Source organism: Alligator mississippiensis, chromosome 3 (genome assembly GCF_030867095.1).
Source record: "Alligator mississippiensis isolate rAllMis1 chromosome 3, rAllMis1, whole genome shotgun sequence".
Classification (NCBI taxonomy): domain Eukaryota; kingdom Metazoa; phylum Chordata; order Crocodylia; family Alligatoridae; genus Alligator; species Alligator mississippiensis.
Window position 1 is genome coordinate 239,261,071 of NC_081826.1, and position 22,967 is coordinate 239,284,037.

The 22,967-nt window shown below is 40.5% G+C and overlaps 1 protein-coding gene across 4 annotated transcripts in view; it reads left to right on the forward strand.

Moving 5' to 3' along the window:
* Nucleotides 1-22,967, forward strand: part of SKIC3 (SKI3 subunit of superkiller complex) — a 145,443-nt gene that overhangs the window by 115,591 nt on the left and 6,885 nt on the right. For all 4 annotated transcript variants that reach the window (XM_059725010.1, XM_059725009.1, XM_014597255.3 and 1 more), the window contains 12 exons: nt 1,569-1,662; nt 3,529-3,606; nt 6,071-6,195; nt 6,640-6,763; nt 9,040-9,261; nt 10,404-10,476; nt 11,122-11,175; nt 11,299-11,410; nt 14,134-14,262; nt 17,698-17,819; nt 19,334-19,492; nt 22,415-22,567. In XM_059725010.1, the coding sequence (XP_059580993.1) occupies nt 1,569-1,662; nt 3,529-3,606; nt 6,071-6,195; nt 6,640-6,763; nt 9,040-9,261; nt 10,404-10,476; nt 11,122-11,175; nt 11,299-11,410; nt 14,134-14,262; nt 17,698-17,819; nt 19,334-19,492; nt 22,415-22,567 (1,445 nt within the window). The remainder of the gene's footprint in view (nt 1-1,568; nt 1,663-3,528; nt 3,607-6,070; nt 6,196-6,639; nt 6,764-9,039; nt 9,262-10,403; nt 10,477-11,121; nt 11,176-11,298; nt 11,411-14,133; nt 14,263-17,697; nt 17,820-19,333; nt 19,493-22,414; nt 22,568-22,967) is intronic.

Sequence of the window (22,967 nt, forward strand, 5' to 3'; positions counted from 1 at the left end):
TGATCACTGTCTCCCAAATGGCTACCGATCTGGAGGTCCCCTATCATGTCATCTCCTGTTGCCAGTACCAGATCCAGTATGGCATTCCCCCTAGTGGGACCATGCACCTCCTGTGTCAGGTGGAGGTCCTGTATACAGGTTAGAAACCTGTGTGAGCGATGGGACCTTGCTGTCTGCGTCTCCCAGCAGATGTCCTGGTAGTTTAGGTCCCCCATGACTACCGCCTCTTTAGCTTTTATGGTCTCCGAGAGTTGCCTCAGGAGCCCCGCATCTATTTCTTCCCCTTGGTGTGGGGGTCTGTAGCAGACCCCTACCACCAAATCCCTTTCTCCTTGCCCCCCATGTAGCCTAACCCACAATCCTTCTACTTCCTCAACCTCGGATTCTGTCTTGATGAGGGTTGATGTATATTGCTCACTGACATAAAGTGCAACCCCCCCCCTTTCTTCCCCGACCTGTCCTTTCTATACCATCTATAGCCCTCCATATGTACTGCCCAGTCATGGGATGAATCCCACCAGGTCTCTGTTAGCCCCACTAAGTCATAGGTGTTTAGTGCAAGCAGGAGCGCTAATTCATCCTGCTTGTTCCCCATGCTCCTAGCTTTAGTATATAGGCACTTGACCCCTGCGACTGGTGCCTTTGCTGCCCCCCCCCGCTCCGAGTCCCAAGGGGCCCATTGTTTCTTACCTTCTTGTTTCTTACCTGTTCTGTAGTGCTGGTCTCCCCATGGCTTTCAGGTTTCCAACGTTCTCCTTCTTCAGGCTGGGCTGTCCCTGTGGGTGCCACATGGTTTGGTGGTCCACAGCTTCCCCTGCCCTCGTACTCCCCTCCCCCCGACGAGCCTAGTTTAAAGCCCGCCGGAGGAGATCCGCCAACGTAGTAGAAAACACACGCTTACCTTTGGGGGACAGGTGAAGCCCATCCCAGCTGAGCATGTCCCTCGTCGTGATGTGCGGGTCATTGTCCAGGAATCCGAAGCCTGCCTCGAGACACCACTGCCGAAGCCGCCAGTTGGTCTCTCTGCAGTTCTCCTGCCGTCTTCCTCGTCCGGTCACTGGTAGGATGGAAGAGAAAACCACCTGTGCCCCGAACTCCTTCAGCATGCCACCCAGAGCACTGTAGTCCGCCATCAGGTGATCGGGGGTTCTCCTGGCCGCATCATTAGTACCCACATGGACTAGGACCATGGGGTAATAATCGGTGGGCTTGATCCTGGCCTGGATTACCTCCGTCACATCCCGAATCTTTGCTCCAGGGAGGCAGCATACCTCTCGTGCCGAGGGGTCCTGGCGACAGATGGGTAAAACAACTTGTGTGCAGGAACTCTTAATGTGCTAAGAATTAAAGCCATCTCTTGGATTAGTCTGAAGATGGTATGGGATTTTGGTATCTTCTTGTACATTCCTTCAGGTGTCTGACTTCCATTGACCTCAGTGAGCTTCTTACAGCTAGGACTTGGCAAGATGTTTCAAAACAATGTGCTGTAGTCTCTTTTTATTACCTTTCATTTTTTTCAATATTCATTCCTGGAGTGTTCCTCAGTGTGGTCATTTCTGATCTTCCAGAAAGAATTCAAAATGATGCATCTGCTTTCACAATGTTGGGTTATTTGAATGAGTATCTACAATTGAAAAAACAGGCAACAGGTGCATATGAAAGGTAAGGTGTACACCCTCCTCCCTCTCTCTCTCTCTCTCTCTCTCCTCTCTCTCTCTCCCCCTCCCTCCCCCTCTCTCTCGCGCTCTCTCTCTCTCTCTGTAAGCTCTAACTTTTTTGTTTTAAAATACTCTCAAACTAAAAAGTCTGATAGTTATGTTCCTTCTGTTGGGTTAACTTGCTCTACTTCCTTGCTGCATTTTAACTAGTGCACTTAAAGGGAATATAGGGATGTCTTGTTGCAAAGTGGTGCCATTGTGTTAAGGTTAATCAAGCATACAAAACTTGGCTAATATATTTAAACCCTTAAGGGTTTGGCTGCTATTTCTGTGGCTGTCCTCAGGATGCTACTGGAAAGCGCACCCACTGTTACTCTGCATGAGCCAGACTTAGAAATGAGGGAGGGAAGTCATCCTGCAGCCACTCCCCACTGCCATCTATTGTACAGGAGTAGATGAGTGGAGCATCTTCTCAGAGAGGCTCTCAGAAGTATTCTCAAAATGGTATTACATGTGCTCTGACTGTGTGCGAGTCACAAGTAGTTAACACAGTTGTCTTGCATCTCTTCTGGAGAATGAATTAATCAATGTCTTTCATGCAAGGTTTTACAGTAATTTCTGGCATGTTGAATTTTTTGGTAGGGATTAGGGAACTAAAATGTCATGGCTCTGCCTGTGCTGCATGCAAGTTGTTAATTAAAAGAATACATAAAAACAATTGTTCCCGGAAAGATGAGGCATTTCTCTGAATACTGATGTTTTAATGGTTGCTTTAAAATTTATTACAACACTTCTTATAGCTAAAGCACAGGACATAATATGAAGTCACTTCTCATTATCAGGAACAAATCTTTTGTTTGCTTCTTTTTAAAGAAGCAAGTCCTAGAAGTTGAAATTAGAGGTGCACCAATACTTTGGTCCCATGTTAGATCAGTACCGATATAAGGCAAATTGACTGTATCAGCAGTCAGCTTTTTTTTGGTTGATATGGCTGATAATGCCACCCATTAAATGCCCCATGCATGTGCGCGGCTGCAGCACAGCATGCAGGTGGCCAGGAGCGCAGCCTAGCAGCATGGAGAGCAGCTGGGTCTGGCCAGTAAGTCTGTTGCAAGGGAAGGGAAATGTGGGGGGCAGGTCAAAGCCCCAGTGGTAAGGGAGGGAATGGGGCAGGGGCAGGCACTCCACAGGTGGGGTGGAGCATGGAACAGAGCAGCAAGCAGCTCGTCTCGGGGGGGTTCGGGGAGGGGATGGCGGCTCCTGCTGCTACATGCACCCCAGAAGGGCATGAGGGATGTGCCCCCAATCTGTGTGTGGGGTGAGGGTGGGCTGCTGCTGTGGTCTGGGGCTGGGGCCGTGCCAAGCTCTTCCTGGTGGGGGAGGGGGCTGGGCTGGGTTGCACTTGGGGCAGGTGGCAGTGGCACTGGTAGGGGGCTACGGTCAGCTCTGGGGTGGCTACAGCCTTGCCCCATAGCCCTCTCCCAGTGCCACAGGAGCTGCCACCCCTGCACCCCCTGGTTGAGCTGCTTGCGGCTCTGTCCCACGTTCCACCCTTGCTGTGCAGTGCCTGCCCCAGCCCCACTCCTTTCCTCACCACGGAGGTTTTGATCTGCTCCCCCATACCTTTTCCCTCCCACCTCGCCCCTTCCGCCACAGTAGACTTACCAGCCAGACGCCACTGTCCATGCTGCCAGGCCGCATATCAGAATCAGATCAGTATTTGCTGATATGGCTCATTAAAAACAGCCATTGGTATCAGCCCAGAAATTCTCATAACACTGCACCGGTAGTTGAAATATACGTGTATACAATGTAGCAATCATTTTGTATGTACCCTTGAAAATATTTGTACTTCACGTTTGCTTTCTAGAGCAGTATCATTACTGAAGAACTCCGAAGATAAAGAGAAGTGGAGCATAGCAATGCGAAATTATGGTAGATCACTGTGGTAAGTAGTTGCCATTTTTAAAATTTAATTTATTATTATAATGCCTAGGAGTCAGTGTGGACTAGAACCCCATTCCGCTAGGCACTGTAAAAATTGGGAAGGAAATTTGGTGGGGTGTTTCAGAAAGCTTGATATAGTAGCTATTAGAAATTTTGATAATCCAAGAGTAAGGCCTTGCATTCATGCTAAATATATTAGATCTACAAAACAAGATTTACAACACTGGTTTACTACATCCTTTGTTTAGTGGTACAGTAGTCATCTTTTATCTAGTGTGAGCATAAAATGTACAGTTTTAGTAAGTTGTTTATTTTTATATGCGTCTTCATTTAAATCCCTTCTATTGTTCTGAGCTAGAGCTGTACCCAAAATAATGAAAAGTAGTTAGCTGTAGCACAATATTGTCTGTTCTTCTGTAGCTGTTTAAAGGAAGTATAAACTGTCCTTTATCTCATTTTGTTTTTTTCTACCTGCTGTCTGACTTGAAATATTCCCTTTTTCCCCATGCAATCCAGTTTGAGTGCAAGTAGCTATTTGTTGCAGACTGTCACTACCTTAAAAAAATTTTCAGTGTGAGGGGGTCGAAATTGTTATGAACTTCTAAAGGTTCCCCATACTGGACTGAACTGTAGCAATCTGAAATGAAATTCTCCTAAGAAACCTCAGCAGACAGCTTATCCTGTATTCAGAGTTTCTCTGATTGGGTTGGTTGACTCAAACTTTTCTGGGGAAACAATCTGGCAAGACTTTTATGGTGTCTGCCTCATTCTTGATAACCATTCATGTTTTTCAGAATTTAATCTGAGGGAATGTAGAAAAAATCCTAATTACTAGAGGACAGTTGCAAAGCATGCCCTCCTTCTTAGTGTAACTTCAGCTGTGTTAGGCACTTCTTCCCAAGAAGAAGCCTTGCACATCTCCAGGTTCAATCTGAGGATTAGAACCACTGGGATGATTTCATGGGCTTGCCTTTCTATAATTCTTAATGACTCTTTAATTTTCAGAGGTGGTCTTAAAAATTGAGATAGCAGGTATCACAACAGCAGAGTGGTTGCATATATTGAGACAAATGACTCTGATGCTTGTATCTATACAGCAGTTAACTGTTAGTTAGTTAGTTAGTTGTTGGGTTATTTTATTATTCAGTCTAGCATCACTTCTGTAGTTACGGTCTTGCATGGAAAATTTGCCAGAGATGTGGGTTTTCCGGAAAAATTTCCAATGCCCTAAATAGAGCGCGATCTGACTTAGCAGATCGGATTTCTGTTTATTTTACTTACATTTGGTAAACAAAGCTAAAAAAGTACCCCCATGTTAATTTTATGTCCCAATAGCCACAAGTATTTGAAGTGGAATATTTGATTAGGAAAAAATGAAATACAGCACTTAATGTGGTTTAAATGTTATATTCAAACAAATTCAAAGCTTTAGGTGGAAAGCAGTTATTTTTATTGAAATACTTATAAAAATGTAAAAACAGTACACATTAGCATGTACTTCCCTTACATTGTTTAAATTAAAAAAAAAAAAGACACTGAAAACTGTTGACACGCTAAGTTTAGCACACCCAAAGAACTGTGCATGATATGCCGTGCTTTGGTTTTGATTTGACCTGCACTGCTAATTAGGTGAATTCATAACTTGATTTTTTTGGTTTGCATTTTTTCGTTTATTATGTGAGTATATTTGCCCTCGTGTTTACAAACCAATAAAACATATATGTACTCTCTTACACTCTTCCTAGGGATAATAACCAGAAAAACATTAATTACAACTTTGAACCTGCGAAGCTTGCCTAATATTCTATTGGCATCCATTCAATGTTACTAATGAATTTTATGAAACAATGATTTTTTTTTAGAAATGGAAAATTTCCCCCAGAAGAAATAAAGCACTGGAAAATTTTCTGTTTGGGAAAATTTTCTGCCCCACATCTCTGAATCTTGCTGTGACTTTTTTTTCTTCCTCCTACATCTATAATTAGGCAATATTTTTGTATGTGTTTTGCTAATCTATGGATACTACCTGTTCTTAATATAAGCATGCTTATGTTTTTCAAATATTGCATTTTATCTTGTGAGCACTTACCTCGAACATTTGACTTGCATGTTAATATTTCTGAGCTGGTAGCAGCAACTTAAAGCTTTCATGCAAGTGAAAAGGGGTTGTGAATATCTGTATTACCAAGCCAGTACTGCATCCATGGAAAGATCTTTACAGAATAAAGACGTATCAGTATTTCTTTTAAACAAAAAACTGATTGCTGCAAACTTGGTCACTTTCCTTTAGTATTGTTGAGCTCCTAAAAGATGGTAGTTAACAAATATAAGGTTATGACTTGTACATTTGTCATATGGTACTTATTATGTTATTTTATAAATTTCATCTGCCTAAAGTTGTTATTGAAAACTTTTTTTTTTTTTTGGGTGGGTCACATCTAAGTGTGTATGTGTTTGTTTTCTAGTGGCATAGGCCAATACGATAAGGCCATCCAGGCTTATATGTCAACTTCTCTCAGAGAACTTGATGACCTTGTAGGAATAGCATTAGCTTACTTCAAAAAGGGGCTTCTACAGGAAAGTATTAAAGGTAGGTGTCTATTTATTTAAATCAGGAATATTTTAAAGAGTTTCAGTATCAACTGAATTCATAAACTTTAAATAATCCTAAATTATCAGAGAGGATTCCTTAAATACACAGTGGACATTTTTTTTACATAGATATTCCATTATCAGTTTGTGTGAGGGTTTTTTGTTCTTTTATTACATTTTTAACACGTTTCAGTAGTTGCAAAGTTTTTAAACTTACAAGATGGGGGGTGGGGGGGGGGCAGGTTTATAGTTGTTTGTGCAGTTTCAACAGTGTCCCTTTGTCCAACCAATGCTCTAAGGCAGAATGTTACTGTGGAGAAATGTTACTGTGGAACCAGAGACTATATATGCATAGTATTATCCTTGTCATTTCAGAGAACTCTTACATTTTATTGCTGCCTTTCTAATGCTGAAACTTAATTCTGAATTTTAATGTTACCAGCCTATGAAAAAGCCTTGTCCATTGCTGAATCTGAACACGACAAAGCTCACATCTTAACAGCACTTGCAATAATAGAATACAAACAGAGTAACGTGGATGCTGCAAAGACACTGCTGTTTAAGTGGTATGTGGTGGTATAAACATATGTGCGCTTGACAGAACTTAAATTCTTTCTAAAAGCTTTAAATCTTCCAAGCTTGTATCTGTAAGGAGGTATAGGGGCAGAAGGTCTGCTAAAGGATTAATCTAAAAACAATTGGTTAGTCAAGCTGATGGCATGTACCTATGTACTCTGCAATTATGAAGACTGAGATTGTATGCATTTGTCTCTAAATGTGTATTTGCTTGAACTACAAATATGTTATTCACATTTGATTTTTATTTCATATTGTTGTTACATTCCTTTCAAAAAGCTTCTCTTCTAAATTTCTTCAGAAATGCAGAACAAGTCTATGTAGGGTTCTTAACCTTTACGAAATGCTGGAATATTATCCAGCTACAAGAAACAGCTAGCCAATTAAACTTAATTTCGTTTCTCTGTAATCAAAAATCCCTTGAAAAAGTGTTTAACGTTTTGGTGCAGTGTTGTGGTAATGTAGATTTCATGTGAAGGTTTAACAGTTCTGTTTTACTTCCACACTTTAAGTAGCCAGGTGTTTTGTTGGGGGGGAGGGGTGGGGGGGTGTTAGTATTTCAGACAAGATTTATTGCCTTATCTGTTACTGGTCCTTTGACAGCTAGTAGGCAGAAATAAAAGTCCAATATTGTTGTTCTGTCAGAGTTGTCTGACAGAAATTTGGCCATATTGGCACTTTGTCTTGCCAGCAAACCCATCGAATTACTGAAATAATTGAGGTCACAGATTAATATACTTTTAATCTTGAGTAGTCCTGAAGAATGATTAACAGGATGTGGGAAAATGTTGCTGGTTAGTCATGGCAGTACTCTTTCTATTTTTATCGTAAACGTTAACAAAAAGAACTTCCTACATAATATTTGTCACTTGTATTAAAGAAAACTGGTAAACTTCAACTGTAATATTGCCTTAAATTCAACACTGAATATAAAACAGTCTCTAAATTTTAAAACAATGGATTGACAGCGATGCAAAGTAATTCAACATAGTCTTTTACTAGAGCTAATATTACAGGGAGTAACTGTGATTTTAGAAAAGAGAGCTACTTGATTCTAAGAAAAGGGACCAAAGGTAAAAGAAAATAACCAACCTTTTATTTGTTTGTTTTCCTCCCTGAAAAGCTTGGTAGACCAGAATGTTGAATCTTTTCTTTTTTTTTTCCTTAATCCAGTGCACTTAAAGCAAAAATAATACATAGGAAATTGAAACATTTGATTTAGGGTTTTTTGGTTTGTTTGGTTGGTTTTGTTTTTTTTAAATAGAGGCCCAAACAATAAGTAGGGCCAGTTTGTGTAGGAACCTAGTTCTTTTCCGCCGATAAATGTCTATAGGTAATGCCATATTAGAACATGATCATCAAATAGTGTGTGTACTCTGTCTCAGACCTTATGTAAATAATATTTGGTTTTATATATTAAATATATCTCTGAATAACCAGGGTATTTTTATTCTATATATTTTTTTTCTATAAGCTTTTATGTACTAAAAGAAAATCTTTTTTGAGTTAAAAAGGGACTCAATCTTTTGATTTTGGAGAGAGAGAGTATGTCTGTGTTGGTACCAATGCACACTTACTACATTTTTAACTTCCATCTAGATAGAAGGTTGATGTAAAGACTTACCACCTCAGAACTGCTTTTGGGGAAAGTGAAGTATGTCGTCCATTGTGCACAATTCCATATTAATAGATGTCCTTGAATTTATAGTCACAAGATTATGTATATAAGTGGAACAAAGGTTTCTCTGGGGTAAGAGGCTATGGCAGGCAGTGGGTAGGTGTAAAGGGCTGAGAACATGTCCCCATTTTAGAGTGACCATACATTCGAAGACCTGTCCAGGGCATCCCAGTGTCTTGAACAAAATGGGACATAAGTGTTCATTTTGGAGAGATGTCTGGGACGGGTGTTAGGACAGTTTCTCATATCCTCATCAGCTATGTTCTGTATCTGCATGCACACACAAACACACACCATCCTGCTGTGTGATGCAGTCAGCTGAAACTGGAGTGTGTAGGCAGCTGAAGAACACCAATCTAGTTTAATCCAGTCTTTCATAGTGGGGTTGTTATTGTTATATTAGTTGTAGGAGCCAAAGTGAATTTTTTTTATAGTACTTTCAAGAGCTAGTCACAACTTTCAGTGAATACGTGTATATAAATTTCTCTTGGGACACTTTGATCAGTAATAATTGACGATCAGTCCTACAGTACTATTGATAAGTACAGCTTTTATTCCACAATAACTCATCTTTCATTGCATTTACAGCTCTATATTAAAAGAACCCAGTACCGAAAGTCTGCAAGCACTTTGTGCTCTTGGGCTGGCAAAACAAGATGCTACGCTAGCAACAGCAGCTCTTAAAGAACTACTAAAGCATGTAAAAGGGAAAGATCACTTATATGAGAGATGCCTTATTACATCTGCTGTATATGCACTGCAAGGCAGAAATGTGGGAGCACAGAGGCAAGCTTCCAAAGCTATCCATACGTATGTGTTCTGAAATTTTTTTTATTAGTAGAATCCAAAATCCCCTCTACCAAAAATTAGTAGAATCCAAAATTACCCAGCAGGAAGCTGCTGCTGAGGGGGAAGGGGAGCAGGGGCTGTGGGTCGGAAGTGAGGGGCTCTGGCAGGACTGGGGCTTCAGAGTGAGAGGCAACAGCATGGGCAGAGGGAGGGCTACTCAGCACCACAGAGTAGTTGGGGAGACCACCACAGCTGGACCTGCATCCTGGTGAGTAAAAGGGGCAGGTGGAAGCTCTGATTTTCCATGGTTAAACTCCCCAAATTAAATGCCAAAATATATAGTTGTTTAGAATTTAATTTATTAGAATGATTGAGGCACTGATAGGCTTCCAGTTTTATTGATATATTTACAATATTAAAGCAAACTGTGTTCAATTGATATGTTATGTATATCAAAAAAAAATCCAAGATACCCTGATTTAAAAAAAAAAACAATCCATGTTTTTCTTTTAAAGAGTAAAGAACAGGATCCTTGCTGATGCTGTAGGAAAAGCCCTCTGCATTGCAGCAGGGTTTCCCCTCCCTCCTTGCAGAGTTCCCTCAGTCTTTTTCTAACCTAATCTTTAATGGCCTAGTGAGCAGTTCATTCTATTAGCTGAATGTCCTTACAGCTAAGCACTTTGGGAGGTTTTTTGATTGACTCAAATGTGGTAATAGTGGTAACATTTACATAGCCTAGAGCATCAGCTCAAAATGCCCTTTACAACTATTGTCTCTGAAAGATTTTCAGACATTTTATCCTATTTCCTCTCTTTCCTCCCTCCCCCTCTTTAAATTATACTGAAGTTCTTTTTCCCTTAATGCTCATCAGAAGGCTTCTTATCTATAACTTCTCCTTATTGTAACAGCTTTTAAAAAGAAAACAAAAAAGCCTAAACTTGTAGTATAAATTCCATTGAAAAGTGTTTTAATTTGTGCAGATAATTCTTCATTTTAATTCACTAACCAAGGAAACTTAATGACTGCTGGGTGAGGGAGGGGAATGCGGATTACATAGTTTGAAAATAATTGCTTACAGAATGGTAACAAGCAGGGTTTATAAACATCTTGTACTGTGTTTTTAGAGGCAGAATCATTCTAAATATTCTTGTTGTCTCCTGTAGCAATCCAAATAATTCTGCCCTCTGGTCTCTCTTGTCTCAACTAGTTCCTCTCCATACACCACAAAATGCAAAGGTGAGCACATTAGAGTGGACAGTACAAGTTGTTCAACGTGAATTAACTTTTTGAGAGAAGTTCAAAACCAAAATTTGCCTAGGCTGTGTTAAATTTCTGCTGTATACATATTTTGTAGACATTACACAGTTGCAATAATACTTTATCAACTTTTACGCACAATTGTTTTTGCTTACCCTTTTTAGTTGTTTTATTCCCCCACACACACCCTAGGAATCTGATTTGTTTACAGACAGATTTGTTGTGCACATGTATCTCTTTCTAATAAGCAAAAGTGTTTTTTCATTTATTTGTTTGCTACCTCAGCTTCTAAGATAACATTCACTTTGCTTTCAATTTGTAACAATTAGCTGGAAAACAAAATGCAAGGAAAAGCACCTGTATACTAAGACTTTTCTTTATGGGGCAACAGTTAGAGCACATCAATAGCTTTAGTCTTGTTAATCTTCATAATATAATAATTGTTTTAGATCAGTTATGGGAATATGAATGAGAGAATAGATTTTGCTGCTGTGGAAGGAAAAATACCTGAATGCATATTGTTTAGTTTACATTTGTTCAAAATTAGTAACGTGATCTAATTTTAATATCTCCTGTAAAAGTGCTGCATTCATTATGTAATCAGTTCAATATCTTACCTTACAGGGAGGAGCTGTGGCAGGATGTATTGCTCAGATACTTGATTTAAACCAGGGAAAGGTGTGTGGCATGTTTTTTCGTCTCTTTTTAAATAGACTTTCTAATCCCATAAATAACCATAAGGTGAATCATATTCAATTGCCACATACTTTTTTTTAAAGTATCCTGTGTTCTCATTTGTAGAAAGCCTTACTGAATACTGCAGTTAATCAGCTGGCAGCAGGCTGTCATTTAATTGAAGATGAGAAGAACAACCCACTAAAGAATATCCAAAAGGCAATTCATCTCTATCCAGGTGACTGAATTCTTCACTAAAATTCTCAGTATTAATGCTTTTGTGGAAAAAGTTCTACCTATGTTTCCTCCAGTACTTTTTTTTTCTTAGGAGAACTCTTTTGATCAGGTATTTTGCAGTGGCCTAATTAAGGTGGGATGAGTGAGGCCCTAGGCACTGATTTAGAGGGGGCAGCTAATAGCATCCCACAGGGCTGGAAATGGAATAAGAAATATGCCAAGTGTGAACTAGAATTGGGTAGGTAAAAAGAATAGGATTGGGACAACTTTGGGGTGGAGAAGACGGTTCTGGCACAGTGAAAGTCATGGGGCAGGGCAAAAGTGTCTGTCTGCAAGAGTTGAACTTCTGGTCAGAGTCTGGAATGGAATCCAAGATTCCTGCTTCTCATCAGTTTCTCTCTGCTGTTAGCAAACATCTCTGAAGCTCTTTGGCAAAGTGTAGCTCATTCCCCTTAATTTTTTGTCAGTTGCTCAGCAGTACAGCAGATCTGACTGTTCCACTGCACAATTCCTGCTCATGAATTGTGAAATACAAGCACACTAAAGCTGGAAAATGCCTAAAATAAGGCTTTCTTTTACAGCATCAGTGTGGTCCTTTGTGCATCTACCTAATCATGTACCAGCACTTTCATTTCATTCCATACAGAGGATGGTCCCATGGCAGGGATGAGTCAGGCTGTGTAGTAAAAGACTGCAGTCTGTAGGATCCCTGCTTGTTGCAATATATTGGAGGTGTACAAACTCCCTGATGAGGAAGCAAATAAAATCATATTCCTTTGAGATTTTGTTTTGTTTTTGTTTTAAACTTTGCCTTATTTTATGGTGATGCTCAATGTGTGGCTTAATCTAAAACAGGTCTCTGCTAGAATGTACAATGTCAAACTTCTGTAATAGCAGACAGTGAGATGGATTTTCTCCACCTAAGGCTTGGTAGAAGGAAAAACCTCTTCTAAGAATATAAGGGAGTCAATATAAATGTATGAAAAGTTTAGGGGGGGTTCTTTTGTTTTTGTTTTTGCACCCTCACCATGACAAATAAAAAATCCTTATTGTAAAATACTCATTACTAATAGTGGTGCTTGATCCAAAAATAGCAGCTCAGATTTCTAACTTCAACTGGAGCTTACAAAGCTTGCTGGTAAAAACCAAAAAAACAAAAAAAAACATGGGTTCAGTTGCTTGGGTGTTTACTCTACACATAAACTGAAAAATGTATTTAGCCATTGCTCTGACAAAAAAAGAACCGTATAAGCTCTCCTTTTAAACCTTTTTTTCAGGGCAGAATTGCACTTGAAACCTTTACAGCTTCCCTGTAACAAATTACAATGAGTGTTGTTCAGATACTGATGCAATTTTATTAAAAACATGCAGGAAGTAAGAAAAATCACTTTTTGTGTGGCTTTTTCTCCCTGCTCCAAGATTTTTTTTATATTGTGACTTAAGCATTGCAGCCTCTGTATCTTAATGAATAACTGATGTAAAACTGTACTTGAAGGGTACAGGGTTAGAAATAATGCATATTCAGTACTTTTCCATAACTGGATGGCTCTATAATAGAATACAGACTTAGCCTAATGTAATTGGTTCAAAACCAGCAGACCTTGTCAGGGACTGCATTTCATTTTTCTAGGTGAATGTTGTCCAGTGGTCTGTGGCAGTGGTCCTCAAGCTTTTGGCTCTGAGCCAGAGTGGTACAGGGCTGGTCCTAGTCCATAGGCCAGATCAAGCCCTGCATGCTGGGATTGGGGCCCCAAGCTCCTGGCACTGGCCCTGTGCACTGGGATTGGGCACCTGAACTGGTGTGGCAAGGTTCAGAACTCCTGTCAGGTTCATGTGGAGACCTGTTGGCCAGATCTGACCTGCAGGTGAGGAACTGAGTGCCCCTGTTATATGGCCATGTGCAAATTATCAGTTCTAGCAATGGAAAACTTCCACCACTGGAAATGTATTCCAAGAAAGAGAGCAGTACATCTGTTTAGTCTGCAACTGTCCTCTCCTCCCCTAATTCTTGTGCTTTCCAAAGACTAGCATGATCCTGTGTGAGGAAAGCATGGGCTGTTCCAGTTCACCTGTTCTCAAGGACACTGCTAGTACAGGGCTGTTTCTTTATAGTTAGTGTCCAGCTGAATTTAAATATCTGAACCACTAAGATTCACAAACATTTTGTTGCTCTTCAAGGTAAATGTATTTGTCATAATAAATGGCATTTGGCAAAAAGTGTTGGAAATAGAAGTGGGAATGCTGTTGCAGGCAGAAAATGCTAAAAAGCAGCATCCCAAAGCAGACACCAGATTGGCTTTTGCTATTTATTTCTCAGTTTCTGAGACTATAATAGACTTTTGCAAATCTACAAACTGCTTAATTTCTCTGCCAGCTTTTTTCCTTTGTATTATGGCTGTAATACTTACATGCAAGGATATTGAGCCTAAAAGCTTGCAAAACTGTTTCAAATAGAAGGTGCTACTACTTCAAAGCATTGATATAATTCTGCAAACCTTCCTTTGATAGAATATACTTATCCATGTTCAGAATTGGTCTGGGCCTTGATTTACAAAGATTTTCTTTTCCACCCCTCTCATTAGTTGTTGAATATCCTCAAGGATCCATTGGCTTATTTTAGTATAAAATTTATACTAGACTGTTTTTTCTCTTCACTTTATATGGTAAGGACTACTCCAAATGGCATGCCAGTGTTTTTACAAAATGTGTCACTTTATTTTTCAGATGACCCTGCAGCCTGGGCAGTGCTAATGGCTTCCTGCCATGCTGAAAACACTGTTGTCTGCTTGAGCAACACACAGCTTAAGAGAACAGATTTGGAAATGACACTTGTAGCCACAGTTTCAGCCAAAAGTAAGTTACAGTAGACATTTCTGAACTCTCTCATAATTTGACAAAGCAAACTTCTCTTATGTTTTTTGAGTTGGCAAATCTGTTTTTAGTTGACAGTTTAAAGGGAATCACTTAACTTTTCCTAATTACTCAAAAATACAGGCTGATAAAGTAACTAGTAGGGCTGTGCAAAGCTTTGGTCCCTGATTCAATTCAGCCCGATTTGGTACCCGAATCTCTGAATCCAAATTGAATCTGAGGACCCTTTAATCTCTCCAAATCAAATTGGAACCCTCCAAATTGATTTTGGAGATTCAGACATAGAGACGGCTTTAAATGTTTTTTCTACATTCCTGTAGGTAGCAGGGGCTTGTGAGTGCTGGGGTGCATGGAATGTCTCACATGAGCGCGGGGGTCTTCCCAGTGCGCTTGGCAGCAGACCCGGAAGTGGACCAGAAGTACTTCCAGTCCACTTTTGGGTCTGCCAGCAAGCGCGCAGGCCCCCCCCTCATCCCCCCTGGCTTGGTGACTGGTGCTTCCTGGGTCTGGGGAGGCACCCAGGGTCCCCCTGTGGTGAATCACTGAGCTGAGGAGGCGCAGGGGGGGCCCCAGCACACTCCCCGGAAGTGGACCGGAAGTACTTCCAGGTTTGCCATTGAGCACGTGGAGGGCCCCCCTGCATTCCTGTGGGATGCCCGAGCATCACAGCGATCACAAGCCGCGCTGGTACCTCGAAGTATGTAGAAAAAACTTTTAAAGCTGTGTCTGTCTCTGACTCGCTGATTCTCCAAATCAGCATCGACTCTTCAGATTCGGATTTGGCTGAATCGAATCACTGTCCCTGGTTCAGTCAGAATCTGAATCAAATAGGGCCCACTTCGCACACACACCTAGTAACTAGTGCTTTTAAGTGAGCATCTTGTCTACTTCCAGTTTTCTATATAGTTTTTCCTCATTTTGTTCCAGAGATGTGAAAATGAATGCATATGGCCAAATACATTTGTTTTGACTTGTATCAAATAGCGAATAGATGTTTCCAACCTCAATGTGGGTCAAAGCAGGTGTTTCCCTCCCTCAATGATAGCTAGTAAGCACTCACCTCTGTACATCTATAGAATGCATTGGTTGGTTACTGCAGGGTGGGCTGTCCCTTTTTAAAGGTTTTGGGCTCAGTAACCAAGGCAGCTGAATTAGGTTTTGCCCACTTTACCAGGTAAAACAAAGAATACAAGAGTCAGGTGTATGTGTGGGGATGGGGTGTTGCTTGTGTTTTAAGATCTAAGATAGTTGGGTGATATGCTGTCACTGGCTGCAATCCCCTAAAGAGTAGACTTGGGATCAAGCAAAGTCATTGCACCATATGCAGCAAGTGGGAAGAACATCCAGGCTCAAGCAAGAAATCCCAAGAGAGCCTGGGAAAGTTTACTACCTAAAGAGGTCTAAAGGGAGTCAGTATAAATATATGAAAAGTTTGGAGGGGGGGTTGTTTTTGTTTGTGCACCCTCCTTTCTTTGGAAGAAAAGTCCTTTTCTGTGGCAAGGACTAAGGCCTCTTCTACATGTTACATACATTTTGCACTTAACTGGGTAACTGTGAAGTTAATTTAGACCAGCTACACATGCAAATTAACTATCACACCATAAAGTCCATCCAGCTATAAAGTTAGAGCCGGAAAATGTGTAATAACTTTATATCTGGTTTCTATCCAGCTTTAAGTTGCACATGTAGCAGGGTTTATGCCCCTGCAGTTGGGAGCCCCATCAGCTGACACCAGCCACAGGGGTGCACTGTGTGCTGCCAGGGCTGAGAGTAGGGCCATGATCAGCTGCAGGACTCAGCTGTTTGGCATTACAGAGGTGGACAGTCTGGCAGCTGCTGGAGTTTGCTACTTGCCAGTGCAGGAGGAGCCTGAGATGGTCATCCCAGGCTCCCACTGCACCAGCAATAAAGCGTGGTAGGATCTGATGCTAGATCTCACCATCGCATGTTTTGCCACCCACATTTTCCTTTTACCTGAATATCTAGAGGGGCCCTAAGAAACTGCATTAGCGGTGGTGAGCCAGCTAGGAAGGCCAGGTGACAGAGTTGTCTATTTGCAGACTTCTACACACAGGACTCCCCAAAAGAGAGAAGCTAATCATAGTTCATGGGATACAGTTCTCCTGCTTGGAGAAAGAGAAAGAAATAGGAACTTGAGCCAGTAGCAGGGTATGAAGTGAGATCAGGTAAACCTGCCACATGGACATTAACCTTCCTAACTACTACCATTCAGCTAGGAGCCAGAGAACTTATTCCTTGTGTCTCTACATAGCGAGGTTTCTAATATTTATCTACCACTCTCCCCTCTTCCTCCTGCCTCCCAATATGGATCTTTTCATTCTGTTCTCTAGAAGTAAACCCAATAAATCTTTCTGGCATCCATGTCCATTTTATGAAGAGTGCCACAATCATGATGCATATGTAATGTTTTCTACAGTCTCTCTCATTTTTAGCCAGGGATGGGAACAGTTGTAATTTCTGTATGTGTGAAATTTCATATGAACTTCCTCTCCAAATAAAAACAGAACTGTTTGGGGTTTTTTTTCTTTTGGAGGGAGGTGGAGAATAATGTTTCTTCCTTTCTGCTTTTTTATAAATACTCTAACAAGCTATATTCTTATATTTGTTTAAAATTTGAGATCTGTTTTAAAATGCACTTTCCACAAATAGCTTAGAGTTACTATTCTAAGCTTAGAACATAAAGAATACTTTGTAAACACTGCCCAAGAACTAGCCAGCACTCAGTGAACTGACACTTACCAATAGTTCACCAAGAACTAGGATTTTATTAAATGAACTATTACATAAATTCTGCAAATGAGAGATCATAATTTTGTGTGCAGTTCAAATAAGGGTCAGGAAGATTGAGGAGAGGCTGAGAATTACTTTAATTTCATTAAATTTTAGCTATGCTAATTATGAAATACTTTGGATGATAGGATACAAGGTCAGAGCTATGGCTGTTTTACATAATCCTTAGCTCAGGATTTCTTAACTTTCAAAATCATGCATTTAAAATGCTACTAAGAACTACTATCTTGTAACATTTGCTGAATAAACTCCTATGTTGTTAAACCTGTCCAATATCCTGCTATATTGTTGGTAATGTTTACTTAAAGGGCAACTTTAATTTGTGGGCCTCACATTTAGCTGACTTTTAGAAATTTGCAAAACTTTTATTCAAAAGGACTTTATTACCTCCTAAAAGTTAAAGCATGATACTTAAAATGGTGCTGTTTTTTAGTTTACCTTTTGCCATTTTACTATGCTTGTGAAAACTAGGAAATGCTTACTGAGCCTGTGTGACCTAACCTCATAATGAGGTCGACTTTTAGTTACTAAGACTCAGGTTGGCCATGTATTAAGGTTATAGAGCAGGTGCAGCAATCCATTTTTGATGCATGTTTATACTTACAGTTGCAGGAAATAACTTTCCAGCTAATTACATCCAAGCTCTTGAAGTCTGGTCTCTTTGTCAAGCTATTACTGGTTTAAAAGAGATGGGTAGACTCACAGAAGCTGAAGCTCTCTGTACAAAGGTAAAGTTACTTCTGCTGTTGGTGCTTGGCACAATCATGAAACAGCAATAATTCCTGGGTCCTGTATGTAATGATAAACTGCATATGACCAGCAGAGTACAGTCAAATATGTAACAACTGCTGATTTCTTTGAGAGAGACACTTTTTAAAACTGACTGACTAAATACTGTATTTACTCACATGCGCCATGCACACATCTTTGTTTGTTTTTTAAATCCACTTCTGCAAGTGGGGGGTGCATGTCTGTTGTTTGGAAATGGAGAGAAATGAGGGCCTGATTCTGTGGGAGCCAGAGTACCTTTCAAGTTGGATGGGCTGTCAGTGGTGTCTGTCAAGTCAGCTGGGGGCCCACCCAACTTGAGAAGAGGGACCAGGCAGTTCAGCTCCATCAGGATTGTCCTTCAGCTGACTTAATAGGTGCTGCTGGCCAAGCTTAACTGTCACCCCTCTTCTTGAGCCAAATGGGCAGCCAGCAGTGCTTGCCATGTCCTGCAGCTAGAAGTTAACAGAGCAGTCACAGGTTTTTGCTCTCCTCCTACTGCAGCTGCCTGTTCTCTCTATGAATACTGTACTTGCCAGTATTTTCAAAGAAAGATCTGTTTTTCTTCATTTAATCTTTTAGAAACTACGTGCATGTCTTATTCTGGGACACGTAGTATGTGAGAACATGGTAATTGCTCACTACTCATGTTCAGTACACTAAAGCAGAAGGGCTTGCACCTGATCTCATCCCCACATCATATCATAAGGTTATTATTTTGCTTGTGTCCAAATAGAAGTGCAGCTGGCGGTTATGGAATATAACTGCCCTTCTTAGTGTTGTTCATGTTGGTCCTCCCCTCTTAGCCCAACCTCACCTTTCAAGTTCTTGCTGAACAAGTCAGATATCACTAGGCCAGATCAGAGGCATTCACCTGAATCCTACCAAGTATTAACACTGCTAAAGAAAATTTTAAGGAACTTCTCCTATTTTAGGAAACCCCTTATTAAAGCTTCTGTTTAAATAACCAGCCTAATTGGGAGATGCTAGCCTGAAAACTCACAAATTGCTCAGAATATTCTCAAGGCCAGGTCCATCTACATGACAGCTGTATGGCATCAGGGCAGCTCTGAAGCTCTTTATTGTTCCACTTGCTTCCAGGCACTGTGGATTCCTTAGCCGCCACCTTTGCATTCTCCAATTTCATAAGAAAGCTAATTTTTCCAAACCTCCTCCAATGTAAGAGGCAGGTTCTTTGGAAGAATTCCCTGTGGGGCCTGACAGTAGTGTGTGTCCCTTGCCAACTTTAGTGTGTGATTCCCTAGACTTCCTTTTAGGAATATCCCTTGTGTGTAGAAAGGTGCAGGTTAAACCATGACAAAGACCTTGCTGCAGGTTGAGTATGAGATGAGGGTGGGTTTTTCCTTCCCTCTTTCCCCATTTTGGATTGTACAGAGAAACATAAAGAATATTCATATAGTTCTTGAAAATGTTGTTCACTTAAACTCATTAAAAACTTTGTTTTTGATTTCAGGGTTTAAAAAGTTGTCCTGAGCAGTCAGCCCTGTTCTTACTTTTGAGGCAAATTCAGTGTAGGCAGTTGTTGCAGTCACATAAAGATCTTCCAGATGCCATCCTGGAGGAACTCCGTAAAACAGTCATGACCAACGGCTCTTCAGTTGCAGCTTGGCATGTAAGTCCATGCAGTTTACTTTGACAGGAGTACTTATTGAAGTATCTGAGCAAAATGGTCATTTTGGAGTTAACATGCTTCTTCTGTTCTTGCCGACACCTAGTGAGGGAGATGAGTAATTGCTAACCATCTTGGGTGAACCTGATCATTTGTGCTCCCTCCTCCTGTGAACAAGTAAAGGTCTCTTTGCAGCAGCTTTCTGTCGAGATGACAAAGGCAGGAAAAGTATACATTTAGAGGTTGACTTAATGAATGGAACTTGTCCATTCATTAGCCCTAGCTTCTGAATCATAGGTCTCCAATTTAAACATTTTTAGCTTAAGGTACCTTAACGTACATTCCTAGGAACAAATAAGTTATTTCTCCAGACAGTAATGGATGCGTTCTTATAGACCAGCACTGTTCCTCTGCTTTCTTTCTGCTTGTTCTTTTGGCACAGAGTTTCTCTCCCCTGTTCAAAATGATCCAGGCTCCCTGTCCCCTGAAGCTTCCTCCATCATTCAGGTTGGGCTCCTATCAAAAGGCTTGTTCCCTCCTTTCTTCGATATCCGGAGAAGTTTTGCATCTAGCAAACACTGCTGCTGCGAAAACACTATAACGCCGTGGTGATTGGCTCATATTTTAACATTGGGTTCTAAGCAGGGAGCAGGCCTTTTGACAGTCTGTCACTGTCAAGGGAGAAAGTTGCATTGTAATTTAAACATCAGTCTTCCTGCAATACAGGATGGGTAGATTTTTCTCCACTTACTCTGCTGCTCTACAAGATGCCTGGTGCATTTCTGTGGTTTTTATCTTTTAAATGAGTAATGTTGTAATTTAGAAACTTGTCCAGAAAGTGTGGCACTCTTACCATCACTACAAATTAATGAAGTCAAGTTAAGCTCTACAGCTTGAAAACAAAGCAAGGCTATTAGACCTATTGTATCCGTGACAAGGAGGATAATGCTGAGGTGTCATAAATCTTTAGGCCATTGCTGCCTTCTTTTCTGGGATGTGCAGGCATCATTTATGAAAAGGTTTGTGGCTTGTTGGATTTTTTTGAGGGTTTGTGCTTGTGGGACTTAATGCCCCCTGTATCAGGTGGCTGAGCTGTCTCAGACCTGTAGCTATAGAGCAGTGGTATATGAACAGCTTCATGCAAGGGTGACATCATTGCCCTTTTGAATATAAAGACAAGATCTTATGAGAACAATATTGGAGAAATGCTGGTTGTGTCCAAGGTTTTTTTTAAAAAAATCCTGTAGGCCCTAGAGATTCTCATGCTTGCAGATAGGAAGGGTGAGTTAAGGAAACCCCTTCACACTTCAAGGAATTTTATCCCTGGTCACATCTGGCCCCTACTTTGCAATACAAATCATGTGCAACTTCTTCTAGTCTTTAGGACTTAATAAGATGAAATCCTCACTGCAGCCTGTATAAAGGATTATCTTAATAGAAGTCCTGCACTTATGTCGGGCCAGAACCTTTGTACTAGAGATTGTTTCAAATGTCAAGAATCTCTGACAACTCAGACCAGCCTGCAAAGATCACCAGCTCTGATATGGACTCCTTTGATTCCTGCTATAGCCTTTTGTAGGCTTGAACACCATTTTGCAACATAGATGACTGAGGACCATTTTTATTCTGGGATGGTCACTAACCCTGTTATAGTCCAGACTCTATTCTGAAATGCTGTGAGTGAAAGTGGTTTTGCTTTACATGGCTGCCATACCTGCTCATAATAAATTTGTCCTTCCCACTTCTTTACAGCCTATAGGGTTCTCTAGGAGCCAGGGTAGATGTCTTTCCCTCTATAGGAAGCCTCCATCACCATGGGTATCTGAGTCTTGTCTTAATAAAGCTAATGGTCCCTCTGTGAGTCTTTCAGTAGTACTTACCTATCTAAATGGCTTTCTTGCAAAATAATTGCGTCTGTTAGGAGAGTTGGACAACTAATATTTTGATAACCACTTCTCCACTCTGGTATAGAAGAACAAAGTTACCATGAAAGCCCATTCAAACTTCAGACAGAAGGTGGGAATCTGAGGCTACCATATCTGTATCTTCCTCTTTGCGTTTTCTCTACTTAAACACAGTGAACTAGCAGCGCCTCACAATTGTCCAATAGAATCATGATACACTAATCTCCTACAATCTGGTATATAGAGGCTGTTCCAGAGGAAAAGCTGTCAATAACTATTGTTGAGGTGGTGTTTCTCACCCACCCTCTCACTCCAAGTGGGAAGATGCAATCTTTTCTGACTGAATTTACTTTTTGAGAAACTCATGTAGATTGGTACCAGGGACAGAAAAATCTACAAGTGTGAACAGAGGCAACTTTCTATGAAACACAGTGTAATCTTCCTCCCCATCCTAATTCCAGTGCAAGTTCTGTTCCCTGTCCCATCCGCCCATGTGAAAGCATGTGATGGAGATTTTGTTTAAGGGGAAGGAAGTGATAGGAAATTATTGTTCCCTTTGAATGAAGCAGTTTAACTTGTTTGAACAGTAGTTCAGACATACTAATTGAACTGTTGTTGCCAAATGAGCTGCAAGGTATTGTGTTCTGAGAGCCATAGCATGGGTTATATTGGAAGGAAAATAAGTTTGTCTCTTTTTAGTTTTGTGTTTTTGAGAGAGGTCAAGACAAACTAGTAAATGGCTGGCAATATTATTAAGAGACCTTTGTGAAATAAATAGTTGCAATACTAGAGAGAATGCATTGGCAGAGTTGTTCATAGAAACTTACTCTGTTTCCCTCAAAGTCCATGTTCAGCTCTTCATACTTGTGCACTCTAAAGTAACCAAACTTAAAATGACTGTGGGTTAATAAGTGAAATGAAACAAGGAAAAATTCTTTTTTTTTTCTGTAACTTAAATGTTTTTAAAATATTTGACGTTTGATGGGTCATTAAAACAGAATGTCCTGCTTTTTGTTTTCAGTGGCTGGCAAAAGTATATGAATCTCAGAGAATGATGGTTGCAGCAGAGATGTGTTACAGAAAGAGTCTACAGTTGGCATCACAGCAGGGTAACTGGCATGGGAAGTTATCAAGTCTGCTCAGGCTAGCAATGCTTGCCCTGGAAATCTGCATGGTAGGCACATCACAAGTATAATGAAACTATTTTAAAATGAAAGCCATGTAATGTAAGGCTCTTGTACTGTCATTTTCCTTGGTAATTTCTGAAGTCCTTGCATAAACCATGTGGACCCTACCCATTCTTTGAACTACTCCTTTGAAGCTTTTGCCAAAAATTCAGTTCTCATTTTGTGATGAGGAATAAAATAACACTGACTTTTGAAGCTTGCCCACTGCTTCTTGGACTTCTTTCCACAAGTGCTTTCTGTCTTTAAAAAAATATGGGTTGAGTAACCAAAGGAGGATTAATTCTGCCTCTGTGCCTTTTTTTCTAAAAATATCAATGTCCATTATTCATACTTACTCACCCTTTCAAGACTTTTGAGTTGCTGAACATGTGGCCCTGTCTAGGCAAT